The 19138-nt window shown below is 39.3% G+C and overlaps 1 protein-coding gene across 7 annotated transcripts in view; it reads right to left on the bottom strand.

The window, feature by feature from the left end:
* The window catches only part of atrnl1a (attractin-like 1a), a 331746-nt gene that overhangs the window by 187396 nt on the left and 125212 nt on the right, over nt 1-19138 (bottom strand). For 6 of the 7 annotated variants that reach the window (XM_026189698.1, XM_026189697.1, XM_026189695.1 and 3 more), the window contains 2 exons: nt 14561-14654; nt 1195-1247 (listed from right to left, as the gene is read on the bottom strand). In XM_026189698.1, the coding sequence (XP_026045483.1) occupies nt 1195-1247; nt 14561-14654 (147 nt within the window). The remainder of the gene's footprint in view (nt 1-1194; nt 1248-14560; nt 14655-19138) is intronic. The other variant, XM_026189700.1, reaches the window with a different exon arrangement.

Below are 19138 nucleotides of genomic sequence, written 5' to 3'. Positions count from 1 at the left end.
CCTTTGAAAGGAAAACCAGCAATTTGTTGCAAATGAGATAAGTCAATGTGATCCTTGCTAGCATCTGGAAGCAGGAAAACAAAGTTGTGGAGCGGAACAAAACTTTGTTTCTTTATCCATTTCAAAAGTAGGAAAATATTTGCAACAAACTGTTACACAAAGATGGTGTTCGCGGTTTCTTTTTCAAAACTTCAATATATGAGTCCAACTACTGAGAGATGGTTATGGAATATTTCTACATTTGCCCCAGACATGCAGTAGATATGATGCTTTTGTGGTCAAGCAAATAAATAACAATAACTGGACCCTCTCTCACAATCAAAAGTGAGGCACATATTGGTGTTAAAATTGGATCTGACTCTTATTTTATGAGAAAACCTTCAGGTTCATACCATGTTTTTGCTCACGAGAGGGCAAAACAACACAGTGATGCAGTTATTTCAATACTAACATCTACCAAAAGGTTTACTACCAACTAAGAATGTCCATTTTGAGCCAAAAGTACTGGATAGACAGATATTCGCTGGAAAATATTTAACTACTCTTTGAAAATCAATCACCCCACTAGACTCTCAAATGAATGTATAGTTGTGGTAAACCTGCTACATGACATGCTAGGAAGGAAGGAAGTGTGATTCTCTGTCAGGGCCAGAAATTTGATTTGAAAATTCAATTTTAAGGGACATAACCAAAGCTTCATTTGCATTTTACCTAAATAGGGTCATGTTCATCTTCTTTTGACTGCTCTGCTCCGTTTAGAGGTCATAGTGGAGTTTATAGGCAACCTGTTTATAGCACGTCTCACTATCATCCTATAAACCTTGCCCTTCACTCTTGCTGCTGTGCTTCTGTCACAAATCACCCCTGATACTTGTCTCCACCCATTCCACCCTGTCTGCACTCTCTTTGAATAGTTGGAACCACATATTTAAATTCATCTACTTTTACTAGTCCTCGCAGCCTGTTAGACCTGTCCTCCTCTCATTTCCACATGTATTCTCTCTTGCTTCTATTCTCTCCAGTTCATACCTAATGAAAACTAACAGGGTTTGTGTCCGCTTCCTGGACGCTTTCCTTTCTTTTTGGAGACACAAAATGAAACGAAACATGCACACAGATTGACATATTAACCAAGGTAAGAATGGATGTGCGCAGGCGAGGGAGACTCAGGTGTATCGGTGGCGGGATACTTACAATAACAGGTTCCTCGAAGGGGGTTACCAAGGTAACGGTTCTCTGAGTCACATCTGCAACAACACAGAAAAAGAGACTGGTACAAAGAAAAGAATAAGTGAGACAAAGAATAATAGCATCTGCATTCAACGCAGCTTGAGTTTGCATGAAGTTTTTGTCTTAAAGTGTGTGTGTGTGTGTGTGTGTGTGTGTGTGTGTGTGTGTGTGTGTGTGTGTGTGTGTGTCTCGTCTTCTGCCAGCTTTTTGTGAGGCCAATTCCCCCGATAATTCTCTCTAATCAGCTGCGTGCTCTCTATTTCCCAGAGCCTCACAGACTCACGCATACAAGCAGGCATGCATAATTACCAAAAATAAAACCTCAAACTATAACGCTGATGAGAGAGCCAGTTTCTTCAAAAGTCTTCAATGTCTCCACATCCTAAAGAATTTCATGCACATGCACGAGAAACAGTGGGTCACCAGGTTAGATTTCTGAACAAACTGAACAAATGTGGCGGATTTGTATGCAAATAGAGGCCCAGCTCAATCCAAGTCCAAAGGAAACTGCTCAAGGTGTCCTTTTGGCTTCACTTCCATTATATAAAAAAAGCTGTTTTGGCAACCTTAACAGTAAACTGGGTCTAGACTGGGTCTAGAGAGTATTTTAAATTCAGGGAATTTAAAATAGAAAGTAGCTCGTCCACAGAAGGACTGGTAGCTCCCCTTACGATAAGGGTTCAGATCGCGCGAACAGGTGTGAAATGTGTGTGTTTAGTTAGTTTGTTTGTTTGCTTGTTTTAATCAATTTTAAATCATGCTTTTTATTTGTTTTTGTTTCTAATGTCTCTGTAAAGCACTTTGAATCACCTTGTTGTTGAATTGTGCTATACAAATAAATTTGCCTTGCCTTGCCTAAATCAGACACAAAGCCACAAACAGGGCACAAACTGTGCCTCCCTCATAAGCCGAAGAGCTAAACAGAGAACAAATCTGCACTATTAGATGCCCTGGGATGAGAACACACTGGAAATCCATACAAAAACACATCACTTGAAAAGACAACGTTGAAAAGCAACTGCTGCACTCAGATCCATAGCTGGGACAATAGCGTAGCTGTTCTCGATCACGCTTTAGAGTACCACGTCAGCTCAAACAACTGTTCGGGTTTGGCTGGGGTGGAAAACTTTGGAACAACCTTGTTTATCTTTTGTGTTTTTGCATTTAACGATTACCTAGATAAGACAGGATGTTAACTGGTCAGACAGACTGGCCAGCTACAGCCTGTAAAGTGGAATCAGTTCAGCATTATCCATTATAGAGAAAAAGAATGCTTCTGGATAAGAAAGTAAAACGTCCAGGTCAGTCAGAGTGGTTTGCGACAGGTAGCTCAAGTACATCACACTACACATAGCACATATTATCATTTTTACGGATATAAATAAAAATTATTTGAGTATCACTCAGAGAAGGTGCCCGTGGACCAATAAACTTTCACAGACAGAATGATAGCAAGTTGTGGTAATTATGGCAAATGTAAATTCTGCTACAATGGTTGTGACGGATTAGTAATGACAGATTAATCTATCAAAAACTGACCAGAGGATGAACTTCTTCAATTATAATAAATATAAAATTCACAAGACTTGTAGAAGAGCTCAGACAAAACATTAGGCAAGCAACAGACACTGACAGTGTTTTGCTATCTTTCAAGACTGATATTGAAGTAGACAGACTTTTAAAAGCACATTGCTTTATGGTAAATACTACCTCTTTCAAATGTGACTCAAAGGTTCGATCTGTACTCTTCTAGGTCACTCAGATTGAAATTTCTGTCTTGGATTGTCTGGGCTGACTCTAATCAAGGTCCCTGAGTGGAAAGCAAAGAAGGAAACATATTCGTCATATTTTTGACAATGGCAAGAGACAAACACCCTGACATTTCACTTTTCAGACAACAGCCGCTGTCATTGTGGACGTATTTTCCAAAAAGCATTGTGACACAATAAATTGTTTATCAGGGTCTGTGTTTCACTTTTTATCTGGACTTCATTTAACATTTAGGCGGATTCACTGTGACCAAAAAGACTTTTAACATATTTTTAAAATGCATGCATCATCTGTTGATGGGCGGTAATTGGCTGTTGCTGACATCTGTGACCTTTAGGTCCACAAAAAGTCCCTAAAAACTAAGATGAGCTCTTGCAACAAATATCTGTTAAAAAAAAAAAATCAAACATAAACAGAGAATTAATGTATGTTTTAAGTTCGTAAGTAGAAGTAATAGAAGAAAAACGTCAGAGTTACAGGTTTTATTCTGTTATCATCAGGAAATGATGTGCATACTTTTAAAGCCATTAAAGTGCCAAGATGGATGATGTGTACCTGAAGCAGCTTAGGCCACAGATAAGTAAATTATTGCCTGGCAGAACAGAACAAAAGCTACAGTTATTAAACTCCCAGTGCAGGCTCAGTGGAAAAGGAACCGTAAAAAATGTGATAAGAGCAAATATAATTGTTATTATAATGCCAAGGCTTTCAAGGCTCTTTGCATCACCGTGAGGGAGTGAAAAATCTCTTTTGTGTCAGTGGGTGAGTGGCTCTATAGGACATTCATTTGGAAGACTTTAAAATGAAAAACAATAAGGTGTTTACTGATATTGCAATGACTTGATGAATCCTGTATTTTGACCAGAGAGAGCGAGAAAGCAAACCAGCTGCTATCAAATGCAGCTTACTGACAAGCTTTGCCAAATATGGTCAATGAATCATCCAAAGAGCTCCACAGAACAATGACTGATTCATAGTGCAACAGATTAAGGAGGGAGGGTTCAACAACACAGACAGTTAGTGGGAAGAAAATAGAGCCTAAAAAGAACATTCAAGAGTACAATGGGCGAGGGGGGCTACATGAACAAGAAGGCGAGAGCAGGTCGAGTTTACAGCTGGTCTTTATGAATTCTTCTGTAGCGCTGCAGCAGGTCACAGAGCTATGCTGGATGCTGAATATTTCATTCTTCTATAAACCCTGGCCAAGGACGTGGCCTTAAACCATAGCAGCTTCACGGAGCTTTTATCCTGAATCAGGAGTTTAGGACAACAATAAAACAAGAAACAGCAACAAGATTCTTCTCTAATAAATTAGAGGAAAAGCCCTCTCAGACTTTAAACAGATAAACAATGGTTCCCAAGTACCCGTGAAACAGTATGGATTCAAACGATACTTTTCAAAAAGCAACTTGGTGTCAGTTGTTCCAATTAGGAGACTAGTAGAGTGGGCTGTAGATGTGCCCTGCCTATAAATAAAGACACACAAATCCCGGTTACAGCTCCGCTCATTAAAAACTGATTGGTGTGAACCATGTCTCGATCACAAAAACCTTCACAGGACCTTACAAGAAGCAATTTAAAGATGTATGAAGCTGGAAAAGACCCAAAAAGCATTTCTAAAAACTATATATTGTCTATAATTGAAGTAAATACAGGACAGCTGCAATCTTTAGGAGAAGGCATGATGTACACAATATACAATCCTTGAAAAGGTGAAGATGAAATAAAGTAACAACAAAACCTGCACCTGCAGACATTTCTATAACTTGGTAAAAATCATACTGAAAAAGAATTCTACCCAGGACACGGAAGGAAACAGAAGAAATGACTGCTTAAAAAATTAATCCATTAATTAAAACAGATGTCAAGTTTGTGAAGCACCACCTGGATGTTCCACAACACCACAATGTTCTGTTTAAACAACACTCATTTGGAGAAAAAGGCATGGCACACCAATGCCAGGAACTGAGCCAAACTGAAGCATGGTGGAGGTAGCATTATGATTTGGGACCATGTTGGAAAATCAGTAAGACAACAATAAATTCATAATTTTAAGAAACAATATCAGAGCAGGAGTCCAAGACCTAATGTTAAGGACAGCCTGAGTGGTGCAACAAGATATTGACCCAAAAGTACCAAAGAAAAGCAAAAACGCGATTAGCTTTTGGGTGTAATTACCAAGTCAAGATCCAAGTTCAGTCAGATGCTTTTAGTTTTTTTATGTATATTTTTGTTTGTTTTTTTCCCTTGCAAATGCACATGTAATCAAACACAGAGCCTGAAGCAGGAAGTCTGGGTTAACCCTGATTAGGTTTCTGGATAACCAAGAAAATCTGGATTTGTTGAACCTGCTTCACAGTACCGCCCTCTGTATTATTTGTTCAAAACCACTTAAATGAGCAAGACTCTATTACATATAGACCACCAGATATGATGTGGATGGAGAAAAAAAAAACATAAGAATCAAATACACCCCCCACCCAGTCTCTGAGACTAGAAGCCAAAGCAAAGTGGAGCACAAGGAAGGTGAAGTGCCCTTCTTAAAAGGAGAACTGAAGCTTAAGAGAGGATGAAAGAGGCTTATTAAAAAGTGTTGAATCCAGAGAAGAGACTTGGTAAATGGAGCTGCGTCATCTCAAGAGGACTCTGTGACTTTAAAAGCTTTGGAGTCGCTCCCAGCCAACTGCCACAAAGGAATGAATATAGTAAGCCTATTTCAGCACAAGGAGATTTACTGTGATAAACACAATGTCATAAATTGCCTTGGGCCTTTATCTGAAGACAAATATGATTTTAAAAGTACTTTCACTCATTTTAATCATAGTTTTCTTCTTTTAAGCTGTGGTTATATTTCCAAATATTTTCAATTTTGCTTCTCTACCCACAACGTAGGTTAGAGATTCATTCCAACTACTTACAATAGCTGCTCTGAAGAATATGTTAGCTGGTACAAGAAGCATGAACCTGCCCTACTCTGCCTTCTTACAAAATTTACTCTTGGATTTAACCACCGTTATTTCATGATGTGGCACTGTGTTCACTCTGCACTCACTTTTATCAAACAAATGCTCTGCAAGGCCGGACACAGCGGAGGCCAAAATGGAGAGAGCTTTCCTTTTAGACGAGGCTGTTTTGTGCCGTTCTCGCCTCACAAAATAAAGTTGTGAGTGACTGGTCCTTTAATACTGAAAGCACTTTTGTCCTATTTTTTTGTATTTTCAATTCAAGCAGAACATTTCTGCAGCAAAGTGGAAAAAAATGGTCATGTATGTTTTTGAAAAAACACAAATGCAAACAGATTTTATGGTTTTGTGAGCGAGTTTGGATTAATTTTAATTAGCGGTGTTGTCATTCTGGGTGCAGTTCCGAGTTAGTTACGAACAGAAATCATGCAATTAAATTAGTCATTAATCTAATTGTTGATCAAAAAAAAAAGGGGCACCTATAAAAATAGTATTTTCAAAACATATATTCTGTTGCTCTGGATCTTTTTGCAGCGCAGGAATATCGTCTTTTGGGACAAATTCAAGTGCGACCCCAATTATAGATAGGATGGCTTTGAAGTAGCTGTCTCTACTTGTAGGCTGCATTTGGTGATATGAGCTCAGATTTTTAACGTTGTTTCTTCTAAAAAGTTTGTCACCAGCAGCATATGCACAGAAACATCTCTTGTGGAGGACTTTCCTGCTTCATCTCCTCTATTCAAAACATGAATACTACTTTCATATATTTAAAAAAAAGTTATATTATTACATTTGTAAAAAGGGGAAGGATTGTTGCTAATAATCTTGAATAAAAAAATACACAGTCTCCAAAAGTTGATTTTGTTCTTCTGGACGTAGCGTTTTCAGTGGGAGAAACGCTTTGTCACTCATCCAAGTGACTTCTTCAGTCTCAGCTGACTGCAGGTTTCCCCAATCTTATAAACAATCTTATAAACATTACACACTTAGCAAATTTGCTGAAGCAGCAATCAATAATGATTTTTTTAAACATGCATATATACTGAATGTTGTAACTCTTACACGCAAGAAGTTGAAAGACTTGCAAGAGGGTTAGTTTATGGGCAGAGGACATGTTTTTCTTTTTTCTTTTTTTTTTTTACTCTTCAAGGGACCATAAAGTCCTGGATGCAAAGCTCCCACAAAAAGGGGACAGACACTTAAGCTGCTTAAAACAACCGTAATGGGAACAAGATAGGGGCCACACGAGACTGGAGAGCCTCATCACTTAAAACAAATGGTGACTCAGCTACACAACACACACACACACACACACACACACACACAGCAAATGACAAGTGCTGAGCTGTGATCGCCGATCTTGTAAAACTCAGCAAAGGTAAATAAAATTAAGACGAAACATTTTAGCTCATATATATTATATATATTTTTTACTATAGAAAGATGTTTTTACTGCTGGGATTTCATGGGTTTAATTATGGCAGATTATTCACAGAATAAAACAAAACAAAACAAGACAAAAAAGACCACACATGGTATTAAACTTGGGCAGTGGTTCCCAAACTTTTTTTGCTAGGTCCCCCTTTGTTTTACAAGAAAAGTGCTAAACAATTAAGGAAATACAAGTAATCTGCAATAAATTACAGGTAGTAATAAAATAAACTACTAACTCTTTTATGCTACGTCCACACTTATAAGGGTATTTTTGAAAACGCAGCTGTTTCGTCCACACGTTAACGGCGTTTTGAATCACTGAAAATGGAGATTTTTTTAAAACTCCTTTTTTGGAGCTTTAAAAAAAACTATCAATACATTTTTCAAAAAAATGCCTCTGTGCAAAATGGGTTTAAAAACATAAAAAAACTGTGGGATACTGTTTGTCCGGGATTTGAACCAGGGGACAAATCGTGGCAGGATCAGCCTGATATTATTTGTATCCCGCTGTAACTTTACTGTATAAAGAGCTAACATCTCCAAAATGTCAGGAGTGGTTAGTCATTATGAGAAGTGTTTGTGAACTAAAAATCAAGAATGTGGGATTCTGTTTGTCCGTGATTTGAAGAGCCCAGGGGCCCGTTCTTCGTACCTCGCTTACTACATCCAAGATCAAATGACACATCCAAGATCAAATCATCGCGCTAACTCTGAGCTCGCTATTCCGGTTCTTCGAACACACCTGTTGTTGACGATTAGTACAGCTGGATGAAGTAATGTGAGATCACTGGGTGGCTTAACAGGGGCTATGCATCGATAGTAGAAACATTGATCGGCAACCCTTTGATTGGTCGGTGAAAATGTCGAAGGAGCGCGCTCGGTATTTTTCGGCAGCAGAGCAAGAACTCTTGATTGAGGGATTTCAGGAGTTTCAAAGTTTAATTAAAACGCAAGGGAACACTGCAAAGGCTGCAAAAGCAAGGAGAGAGTGCTGGCAGAAAGTTGCTGACAAATTAAACTCGTAAGTAATTTAATAATAATAATAATAATGGATTGGATCTATATAGCGCTTTTCAAGGCACCCAAAGCGCTTTACAATGCCACTATTCAGTCACTCTCACATTCATACACTGGTGGAGGCAGCTACAGGTGTAGCCACAGCTGCCCTGGGGCAGACTGACAGAAGCCAGGCTGCCATATCGCGCCATCGGCCCCTCTGGCCAACACCAGTAGGCGGTAGGGTAGATTTATTATATTACACTATATTATCCAATATTATATTACATTATATTACATTATGTTACATTATATCCTCTTTCACATTAGAGCCACAACAGGACCCACTAGAACATGGGAACAAGTAAAAGTGAAATATAAGAATATTCTACAGAATGGTAATATTTATCACTTATATTGCTTTTCGTCTCTTGAAAAGAGACCCTGAAATAATCTGTTTGTTTGTTCATAACAGCAACCAAGAAAAGGGCAGAGCAAAAAAAGACAGGTGGTGGTCCTGCACCCCCTCATCAACAAGTTGGTTAAGTGAATAATACCCTCACGGGAATATCGATATCTCTCTATGAGCACACTGTCGCGCTGAGCTAAAGGATCCTGTCTATCCCGCAATATACGCGGAATTCTGAAAACTCTCTGTTAGGTTTTGTATTGTTGATTGTCATTTATGCTTAGAAATATCTACTTATATATGCTTAGAGTTTTATAATTAGTTTTAGATTGGTAGAGGTTTGATCCTTGATAGTCTGCAAACCTTGTGTGCATAGAGAGCACTCTGGGAGCATGGGAGAGGTCGTACCTTCTCTTATTGTTTTATGGTAGGATTAACGTAGCTATATCTGTCTTAGTCTAAGTGCCTTTTGGCACACACACACACACACACACAGGCAAGGTACTCTTTGTTTGTATGTAGACGTCATATGTTAATGAACCTATGCATATTCATGTAACCTCAATAAAAGAGCAGTGTTACGGGAGAATGGACGAGAGCAACTGGGGTCAAGCGAAGGAACGGCGTCTGTCCGGTTCTCTCCCGTGCACGAGAAACATGAAGAACATTGCCTACTTCGTGTCTTGCTTGCTGTGTAATTATATTGTCTTCAACGTTCCAGCGGATGGGTTCAAGCTACAAACCTATCACTGTCCTTATCAATCTTGCACCTTCCGCAATGGGTGGTTTGCGTATACGGACAGGACATGGCTGCGACAGGCTTCCCAAATCCACCTTCGCTTTTATAGCCGTGGTCTCTCATCTTGCTTACACGAAGTAATTTACTATTACTACTCTAAAATATGAATTACATCTGAAATAATCAAATACATGAAATAGAATGATTAATAGTACATTTCCCTTTTTTAGGAAATGACCTGTATGTATCTGTGTGAAATCAATAAAAGGATCAAGTACTGCATTATCTTTAGTTACATTGATAATATTTATTTATGGAAAAACAGTGGTAAAATATCGCTGTTGCTTTCGTATACATGAAGCGGACATACCTGCGTGGCCGCGATCTAATCCTGTTTACATAAAGTAAGCCTGCTCCCGAGCAGGTTTACGCTTACGGATCTGTTGCTATGACAGCAAGTCCCGGATGAGCTTCGGGGAACCGAACGATCCAAGATCACGCAAAATCGTCAACAATCAAATCCAGCTAACTTACTTAGCGAGGTACGAAGAACGGGCCCCAGCGCTGCTCCCGATGCAGGGAAAACTAATCCTGCAGGGGAGACCAACTTCGGCACTTGTGCAGGTGAAGCAGACATGCTTCACCATATTTTCTAGTCTTTGGCTTAGAATGAAGTTGGTTTGGTAACATATTCAGCGATGCTTCATCTCCTGCTTTGCATTTGTGTGGGCGCCCCGTGCTAGCAGTGTCCAAGTGTTTTGTTTTTTCCCCCCTTTCCACACCGCGCCCTCCCTGCAATGGCTCTGCGCCCCCCTAGGGGGCAGGCCCCACACTTTGGGAAGGTCTGAACTTGGGAATAGTAAAACATGCAAATAGGCTTTCAATGAAAGGAGCCCAGTAGAGAAGGCAAATTAAAGCCAAATCAAAATGATCAAAGAATCAAACAACACGACAAGAAAGAAGAAATTATGGACTGTTCAATAGACTGCACATTAAAAGTGCTGACACAGACAATGGTTTGATTTTTAAAAGGTTATATATAAATTTACATTAAAACTGTAACCAAAACCAAATACTTTACAGCATGAATATCATTTATTGTGGAAGTACATACTGCTTGAAAATTTTTAAATCAATACCAATTGATTCATTGAGATTTTCACATTGCTGGAGTTTATAAACAGTTTCTTTTGTTCTTATACAAATTTGGTCATTTTATTGAAACTCTACTTCATTGAAATTCAAACAGGTGAATAATGAGCCTGTTACTGAGCGACTCCCTCAACATGGTCCCTCCCACAGTTGTGTTGTTTTGAGGTTGTGTAGATATGCTCTGACAGAAATCGTAATCAGTATGACTATGACTGTGTAACAGGACTATGTAGTGCTATGACAACGCACAGTGAGTGTTAGTGTTGAAAATGGAAAGTCTCCATTTCCATGTCCGAGCTAACACTCTAAGCTAAATTTTCTAAGCTAACAATCTCATGCTCTTGATAAACTAGGTACTTGTTGCTATGTAGCTTTATCTGATTTAGAGTTCAAGTTATGGCTGATTACATATTCTTTTACACAAGTGTGCACAAATAATCATTAATCAAAGATTGCTGGAATTATCTAAAATGTACAACTAATGCATGCAACTTTTTAAAGTGAAGTTTAAAATTATTGTTATTTGGAATTTGAATCTGTATTAATGTGTCAGTGAAGATCTTGTATTGGTGTGTGTCCTGACCTGATTATGTAAATGTTGGATGCAAAATTATTGCGAAGTAAATAAAGTGAAAAAAATATAAAAGACACTCTAATCCGAGACAAAGTGACAATATCTTCATGAGCACAGAGCTGTACAAATGTACAGACACAAAAGACAAAAAAAAAAAAAAAGAGTCCCAACGTCTCTCTGATTCTCTGCATTTATGAATGCACTCTCTCACACAGACAAATATGCATCCACGCACCTGCTGCAACCCGAGGGTGCTTGCCATCCACCCCCGGGGGGAAATTGCTTGTTCATAATCAAAACAACAAACAAATGGCCCTCTGCTTGGCACACCATTTTGGAGTGACTCAACCAAAACACCCACCGCTGTGACGGAGACACATTTACAGAGAGAAAGAGAGATGCGGCGTCAGGGCAAATCAAAGGTGAAAGCGACAGCAGCACGGTGGCTTAGTGATGCACAAGTAAACACACACAAGTGAACCTTTTCTGCTTTCAGCCCTCTGTGGAGTTTCCAACAGAATAATGAAATATCCGTGTGCACTGAAAGGAAACGTTACACGGAAAAACAAGCACAAATGCCAAATGAGCAGGTGTACTTAGGACGTATGCCCGATTCCAATTCAGCGTTTATTTAGTCCGCTTAACTGCAGCTGAGTTTTGTTCCAAATGTGCCACGTTATTAACATGATAATCAGAGTGACCCACCACATATTTAATAGCTGTTTCTATTAATAGTGGTTGACTTGATGTAGCTGAGTGATGATCGGGGTTTCCCACAGAGTCTTAGCTTGGGCAGGTTGCACATGGAAATTTGGTGATTTATTTATTTTCTTTTGACTTTTTATTCCATCTGAGACAATAATGCCAATGACTTACTAGTGGATAAACCCCTCACTCTTATTTTCAAAGTTCACTCAATGCTAACCAGCTACTGTAGCTGTGATTTCTCCTGTTTAGACTTCCCTCCAACTAAATTAACACAAGTCATTTGGTCCTACTGTACTACCTGACAGCATAAGCAAGCAGTTCCATATTTAAGCACCAGCGAAGCTAGAGTCAGAGTCTTGTCTGGGACCATTTTAAGCCTTATTTTCACTTGTTTACTTTTGTTTTTATTTATGATATAGAAATATTTGTGTTCACAAAGGCATAAACACTAGAGAGCTCCAGCTGAGATACTCTCATTAGATGAGGGATGGCAGCTACAGACACCTGACTGTCTGAGTAGCCAAAGCCCAGACAATGTGTAGTGAATATTTACTGAGTTCTTGATACAAAAACATGTCTTTTGTTTGTGCTGTAAAGATCCTCATCTGAAAATGGGAGCATATGTGGTGCTTTAACTTCCTTTTGGAGCATATACACTATAAACAGATGGATGCAGTTTACAGGTTTTAAAAGTGACGGGAACTCAAACATGACTCAAGCAAACGTCCTTTCTTCCTTTTTCATGCCATTGTTGAGCATTTTGTACATTTTAAAATTAAGAATCAGAAAGAAGAATTTTACAGGGAATGCTCATTGGCTAGCAACTTGTGATTGACAAAACACCACTTGTGACATCGAGTTTCACAACGTCACAATGGCAATGTTTAAAACACACATCTCCAAGCCTTTAAAGGGGACTTTGTAACACAGTAGATGATGCCAAAGTGGCTACATCCACCTTTTATACTGTCAGTGTTTTGAAGCAGCCACCCTCACAGACAGTTAAGGGACTGTTTTCAAGAGTTCAGCATTTGCTTCATTTTGTAACCCTGGTGCTGTTGTTTGAAATAGGAACACAAACCTCTTCACTGTTTATCAGAAAATATCAAAGTTTGTGTTGTAAAAAATGATCCTGGCCTTCAAAAGTATTATAAAATTTATTTAGCTCTGCAGGTCCATCAAAAACAACACAATTCAACAGAAACACGTTTGAAGACAAAATGCAGTTGGGAAATATTGGCAAAAATCTGTGTCTCTCTAGGTTAAGTTTCCAAGGTCACATGGGGAGGACTGTATATGAGTACAAAATGTTCTGCACGCTGACAGCAGGAAAACACTGATTAAAGTTGACAGAAAACATGTGGAGAGTCTCTGGTAGTGTGAGGGGGCAGGTGCTTTGCCCTCAGACAAAGTCATGTTCATGTCAGGAGCAGAGCTCGGGTTCAGGATTACTTAAAGGTCATGGAGAGGTTGGCAAAAGGCCGTCAGTGGTGAGGGTCAAAGTCTAAATCAGGGTCAAAATGTCACATGCAGTAGGTATGACTCAAGATGATCAGGACCCATGTGCTAGAGTTAATTTCTAGTTTTAACTGTTTGAAGGACCGAGACTGTTTAAGTACTGACACTAGATGCAAACATTAGTGTAAATGTCAAAAGAAATATGGAAGATAACACCAATAACTAATGTGACACCCTCTTCCTCCACACATAGCTGTAAGCTTCATGCATATAGTGAGGGAAGAAAAGGTAAAGGCAACAGCTACAAGAGCATGGAGGAGAAATAATGAGGAAATATCATTATATAAACCATGTTTACCACCAATCATAAAAACTCATGTTGCAAATCATTTCTCTAGATGGTTATTTGTTCTGAAAATCAAAAACAATTGCCGCGGCTCTAATGAAATGAGTTAACATGCTGATGTTTTGAGTGAAGTAATTGAAAAGACTGGGCAGAGAATCTATACCTGATTATTAAAATATATAACTGGTGGCAAATTATCAAACACACTCACTTAGATGACCTCAAATAATCTGAGGTATGCTATTATACTTTAAGAATAAGGGAAAGAAATCTGTCCCAGCCGGGGTTGTCTTGTCTCATCATGCTGCATGTTGTACATGGCAGACCACACAAACACCAGAGCACTCACCAGCTCTGCTTTCTACCCTCGCCTGCTAGATTTATTGATGCAGCAGTTTTCGTCTGTCTCCGCGGCGCATTGGTCCGCCAAGCCATTTAGGATATTGTAGTGCTGCGGCGGTGCAGTCTGGCAGTCAAGGGAAAGCATGCATACACAACCCATGCACTCTTTAAACACTATTCTAGCTTTCCAATCACCCAAAATATCAAATCCTGAATCAACCTAATTTCGGCGTAATCCAAAACGTATGCAATAATCAGCAAATTTACAATCCTGAAATGGATTCGGTGTCACGATGAAGCGTCTTTGCACATTGAAACATCAATAAGTGTTCTCTCCAGTCCGCTTCTTGTTGTCAGTATACATATATCATATATTAAAGTATTAAAGTGACTGATTAAATAAGTTTTATTTTAGTTAGATCGGGGTTGGCACACTCACAGCTGACACTGGTCTCCCTTGACGCCCTTGGTGGTACAGAAGCACTTTCCTGTGTTGACGTGGCAAACGTTGGCATGGCTGTTACACTTGCATGCTGTAAAGACAAAAAGAGAAAGAGAAGAAGCAAAGATGTGTCAAGTTTGGTTTTTGAAAACTCTTGATATCAAAGAGACATAACAGAAAACCAGCAATTTCTTGATGACAACTTGTGGAAATAATGCTGAGGTGCCCTTCAAGCAAGACATTAATCTTCATCTACTGCAATGGACCTGCTCAGCACACAGCACTGAGACATGCATACTGTATATAAACACACTAATCCTCAAACATTGTCGTTCACAATGTTCCAGATGAGTAAATGTATGCAGACAAAGTGAGTTGTAGGAGGGATAGAGGCAGAAAGAAAACAGTGTGGGGAGGAAGCAAGAAGGCAGCTAAAATGGATAAGAAAGCAGAGAAATGGCAATGAAAAAATAAAACACAGGAAAGGACAAATCACTCATCTCTTTGGAAGAAAATCAAGGCATCTTGCAGCTCTGAATCATTCCCATCATTCCCAATCATAACAGTTGTTTAGTTTCTGATTGAACTGATATCTCTTGTTTAACTAATTTCTTTTGTTTCCCTCTTCTTGGACAAAAGTGAGCTTAAGCTAATGCATTCTTCAAAGAGAACGCTCACTCAAACACGACACATTTCCCAACAGTTGCAAAGAAAGTGTTTGGTCAGGATTGTATCCATGCAATGAGAGGGTCACTGTTAAAATTATCAGGACTTTTAAAGGACGCAGAATCTTCTTGTTCCCCATGTTGTTCAAAGTTAAAGAAAGAAATGTAAATGATGTCCTCATTCTGTGGGATGTTTAATCCTGTAATTCAAACTCTAGCAGAAGAGCAGAAATAAAATAATTTGTTCAACCAATAGCTGAAAGAATATTATTCTTTCAGCTTTTCAGCTCAACCTCTTTACACATTTTTACACAGAATGAAGACAGACATTTTTTTCCATCTTGCAGTACATTACAGGAGATTTATTCACAGCAGAAGTATGAACACGAGGAAAGACTGCCTCAGCCAAGGACTCTTTCAATGTGCATTTCTTAGAAACCCATTAGCTTCTCAAAGTCATTATGGATAACTAACATGTCTCAACCAACAAATATGAAAGTGTGTGTTACAAATGTAAGAAAAATAGTGTAATGTACCATTTGTGTTGACAGGTGTAGCACTGTCCATGTCAAAGTCAAATGTCCATATGAAGACCACTCCCGCTTCCTAATGCAAATTAAGTCATCTTGGGCATTGTTGCACTGCTTTCAGCGCTGCTGTTGTTATTTTTAGATCTTTTCCTAGAGGTCCTGTTCTGACCACTTGCACATGCGCATCTGTGATTTCACCGCATGGTTTCAAACCTGCACAGAGAGCACATATCATCGTCTGTCACACTGACCTTCATGTCAAGGATCATCACTGAGAAACCAAGAGACCAAACTGCAGTCTACAGTGGATGTGACCACTGTTACTTGTGAAATTGACCTCTCCTGCCTTAGGTGCCACCTTTTTTGTACAGCTCACCCCCATTAACAATCAGGAATACTTAAGGCCAGAGAAAGGTGAGCTGTAGTGCCAGAGAGCCGTGTTGTGTTGCAGCTAGTCAGCTGTGTGTGTGGTGATTGATTGCTCCTGCTCTGTGGAGAGGAGTGTGTTTTGGTACTAACCCTTTTTGACTTATTTTCAGTTTATCAACCAACACCTGAGTTTTGGTGTTTTCTTTCTTTAAAAGGTGATAGCGGCTTGTCCGTCTCTTTTAGTTTAGTTACTAATAGAAACATTAATAAAACCTGTTAATTTAACCATTTTGCCTCCTTGTCTTTTTTCCAACCTGGACCTCTTTTTTTTACTTTCCCTAATCCCCTGGACCTTTTTAGGGGAACGTAGCACCCACTGTGGCCTGAAGCAAGTGTCTGGTTTGGCCCATTGAGTCTGAATCAAACTTGCAAAGTGCCAACCCTCACCTGCCTGCTTCCATGCCAAAGCAAGCTCTGCACTGGTGATGCCATAATCCTATAATCGAATCATCTTTAAGGGACAGTCCCGGCACTTTCTGGACATTTTTGGGTGCCCCAAAGCCTTCTTCACAACAATTTCACCTCTCTCTTTACTTTAAAGTTCTCAATAATTCGGTAAATTGTCGATTTGAGTGCAGTGTTACTGGCAGCAACAGTCTTTCTGGACAAGGCCTTTTTATGCAAAGTTATGAAGTTTTCTTGCACATAACCATGGTGAACAGAGAAAAATAACAATGATTTCAACCACCACTCTCCTTTTAAAGGATCCTGTCTGCTATTCAGACTCAACCAACATGACAGAGTGATCTCCAGCCTTGTCCACTAGCACCTGTGTAAATGAGAGGATCCCTGAAATGATGCTAACAGGTGCTCATGTTGCAGTGCTGAACTGCAGTATAAATTGTTTTTGTTTGTTTGTTTCTTCTTGAGATTCTGGAGTTTACGCAAATTGGCATCACAAAAACTAAAGCAGCAAAACTGTGATAATCAAAACTTGGGTCATTCTCAAAACTTTTGGCAATGACAAGATGTAAAAAAAAAAATCCAACTTTAAAAGAGGATAGAACCCTGTGGTAACAGTGTGGATGGTAAAATTTGACTTTTTCCAGCTATCTGTTGTAGTTAGTCTACTTTTGATTCAAGCCACAGAAATGTGAGTTTAATCTTTTTAATTACTTTCTTGTATAAAAGCATGATGTCGCCAGATAATTCACATGGAGCCAAGCCTGTAATTTAAACACTAAATCACTTCTGCATGCAGCTCCTAAAGGTAGTGACAAACAAGAACGTTCTCTGCACCCTTGTAGTTCAGTGTGTATGTGTGTGTGTTCACATTCACACACAGCCACTCGTTACTGTGTCCCACTCCAGCTGAATTGACTTTGTGCTTTGTTCTTATTCTTCCCGATTGGCTCAGAGACAGGGCCTGTAATAAAAACAGTGGTGAGCTCAGGTCAAGGTAAAGGCAAGACACAGATAATGAGAGGAAAGCAACCTCTTCTAGTCCTCCCTCTCCTCTTCTGCCTGGAAAGAGCGCTCGGTTCGATTGCTTACACGGAGCAAAAGCAAAGTAGCACACGTAAACATTGCTACGGCACAAAAACAAGGGGAGCTTAAATGTCAGAAGGCTGAGTTGAACTGACATTCTGTGACTTAAAAAAAAAAAAAAAGAAACAGATGCCAACTGGTGAGACAGAAACAATAACAAAATACAATTTCAATCTATTACTTTAAATTAAATTGACCGGTCAGAAAAATAGAAAACCTTTTCAGAGATGCACACTGAACTGCGCGGCTCTGGAAGATAACAGAATCTTGACAAGAAGTGGCTTTTAGACTTGAGATAATAGACAAATCACAGGTGTGTTAGCGCAGGCTCAGGTCACCCTGCTGTTCATACAATATTGATTTAGTTGGCAGCCAACAAAGGCGCACAAAGGGCACAGCCAGGAGAAACATGTATTCATCTAGTCGCACTGATTTTGCCAGTGGCTCTTAAAGAATAAGAACAGGGGACAGAGGGAGAAAAACAGACAGAAAAGTACTGTTTTGGTTTGGAGGCTGGTACTGAGCACTGCAATCATCTGAGAGCTTCACACACAAGGTTCAACACAGAAGAAGCAGAAAAGCCCTCTCAGCCCCCGCTGTCTAACTGTAATCTCAAAGGCCTAATTAAAGGCTGAATTAAGACACTTGAACAGAGACATAGCGCAACCTCTTTGGCTGCCACTTGATGCTAGAATTAAGTTCAATTATTTAAGATCTCACAGTATAACAAAGTCAATTTTGCACCATTATTTCTTTCCTTTGATTAAACAAACATGAAACTACTGTAATCCCCTCAGCAGAAAAAGCCACCCTGCTTCCAACAGAGCAGGCCCGGCACAGACAAATCCTCTGCTCTGCATGTTCTGATGAGTGCCGAGACTAGAATCTAGTCCAGCCGTTTGTCCACAAAACCGTATGCACGAACTCAAATTTCAGCTGAGGTACTGCTCAGTGAGACAAATTAAATACAATTTAAATTCTAATGAGTGTGGTTTCGAGTAAAATGTGAGCACAAAATAAAAATAAGTTTGTTCCATTTGACAATTGCACAGCATTTCCAGCTCATGATTGTACATCCTACTTTCCTACTTCCGACTAGGGCAAGAAGGCCTGTTTTGGAGCGAATAAATGTGTTAAACATCCAAAGGTACTCTGGAATCAGTGGCTGTATCCTGCAGTTTAAGCACTATTTTGATTTCTCTTAACACATTACTGACAAATATTCAATAATTAGTAAGGAAGTTGGTAGAACATTTTTTTTTCCAAAAGAAAACCCCACACCATGTGAAAGCAAGTTACATTTGACATCATCTTCATATTAAATCCTTAGTCTTCACAAACCTTTTTCTTGGCCCAAAACAATGTAAGAGTCCATTTACTTGATCATGTAGTTTGATATTGATTAGTTTAACTGTTGTGATCAGATTCATTGCCTTTAGGTTTTGTGCTACTTTTGCTTTTAA

This window comes from Astatotilapia calliptera, chromosome 13 (assembly GCF_900246225.1).
Source record: "Astatotilapia calliptera chromosome 13, fAstCal1.2, whole genome shotgun sequence".
Taxonomy (NCBI): domain Eukaryota; kingdom Metazoa; phylum Chordata; class Actinopteri; order Cichliformes; family Cichlidae; genus Astatotilapia; species Astatotilapia calliptera.
Note: the sequence above shows the minus strand (reverse complement) of the source record. Positions and strands in the feature narration are given on the sequence as shown.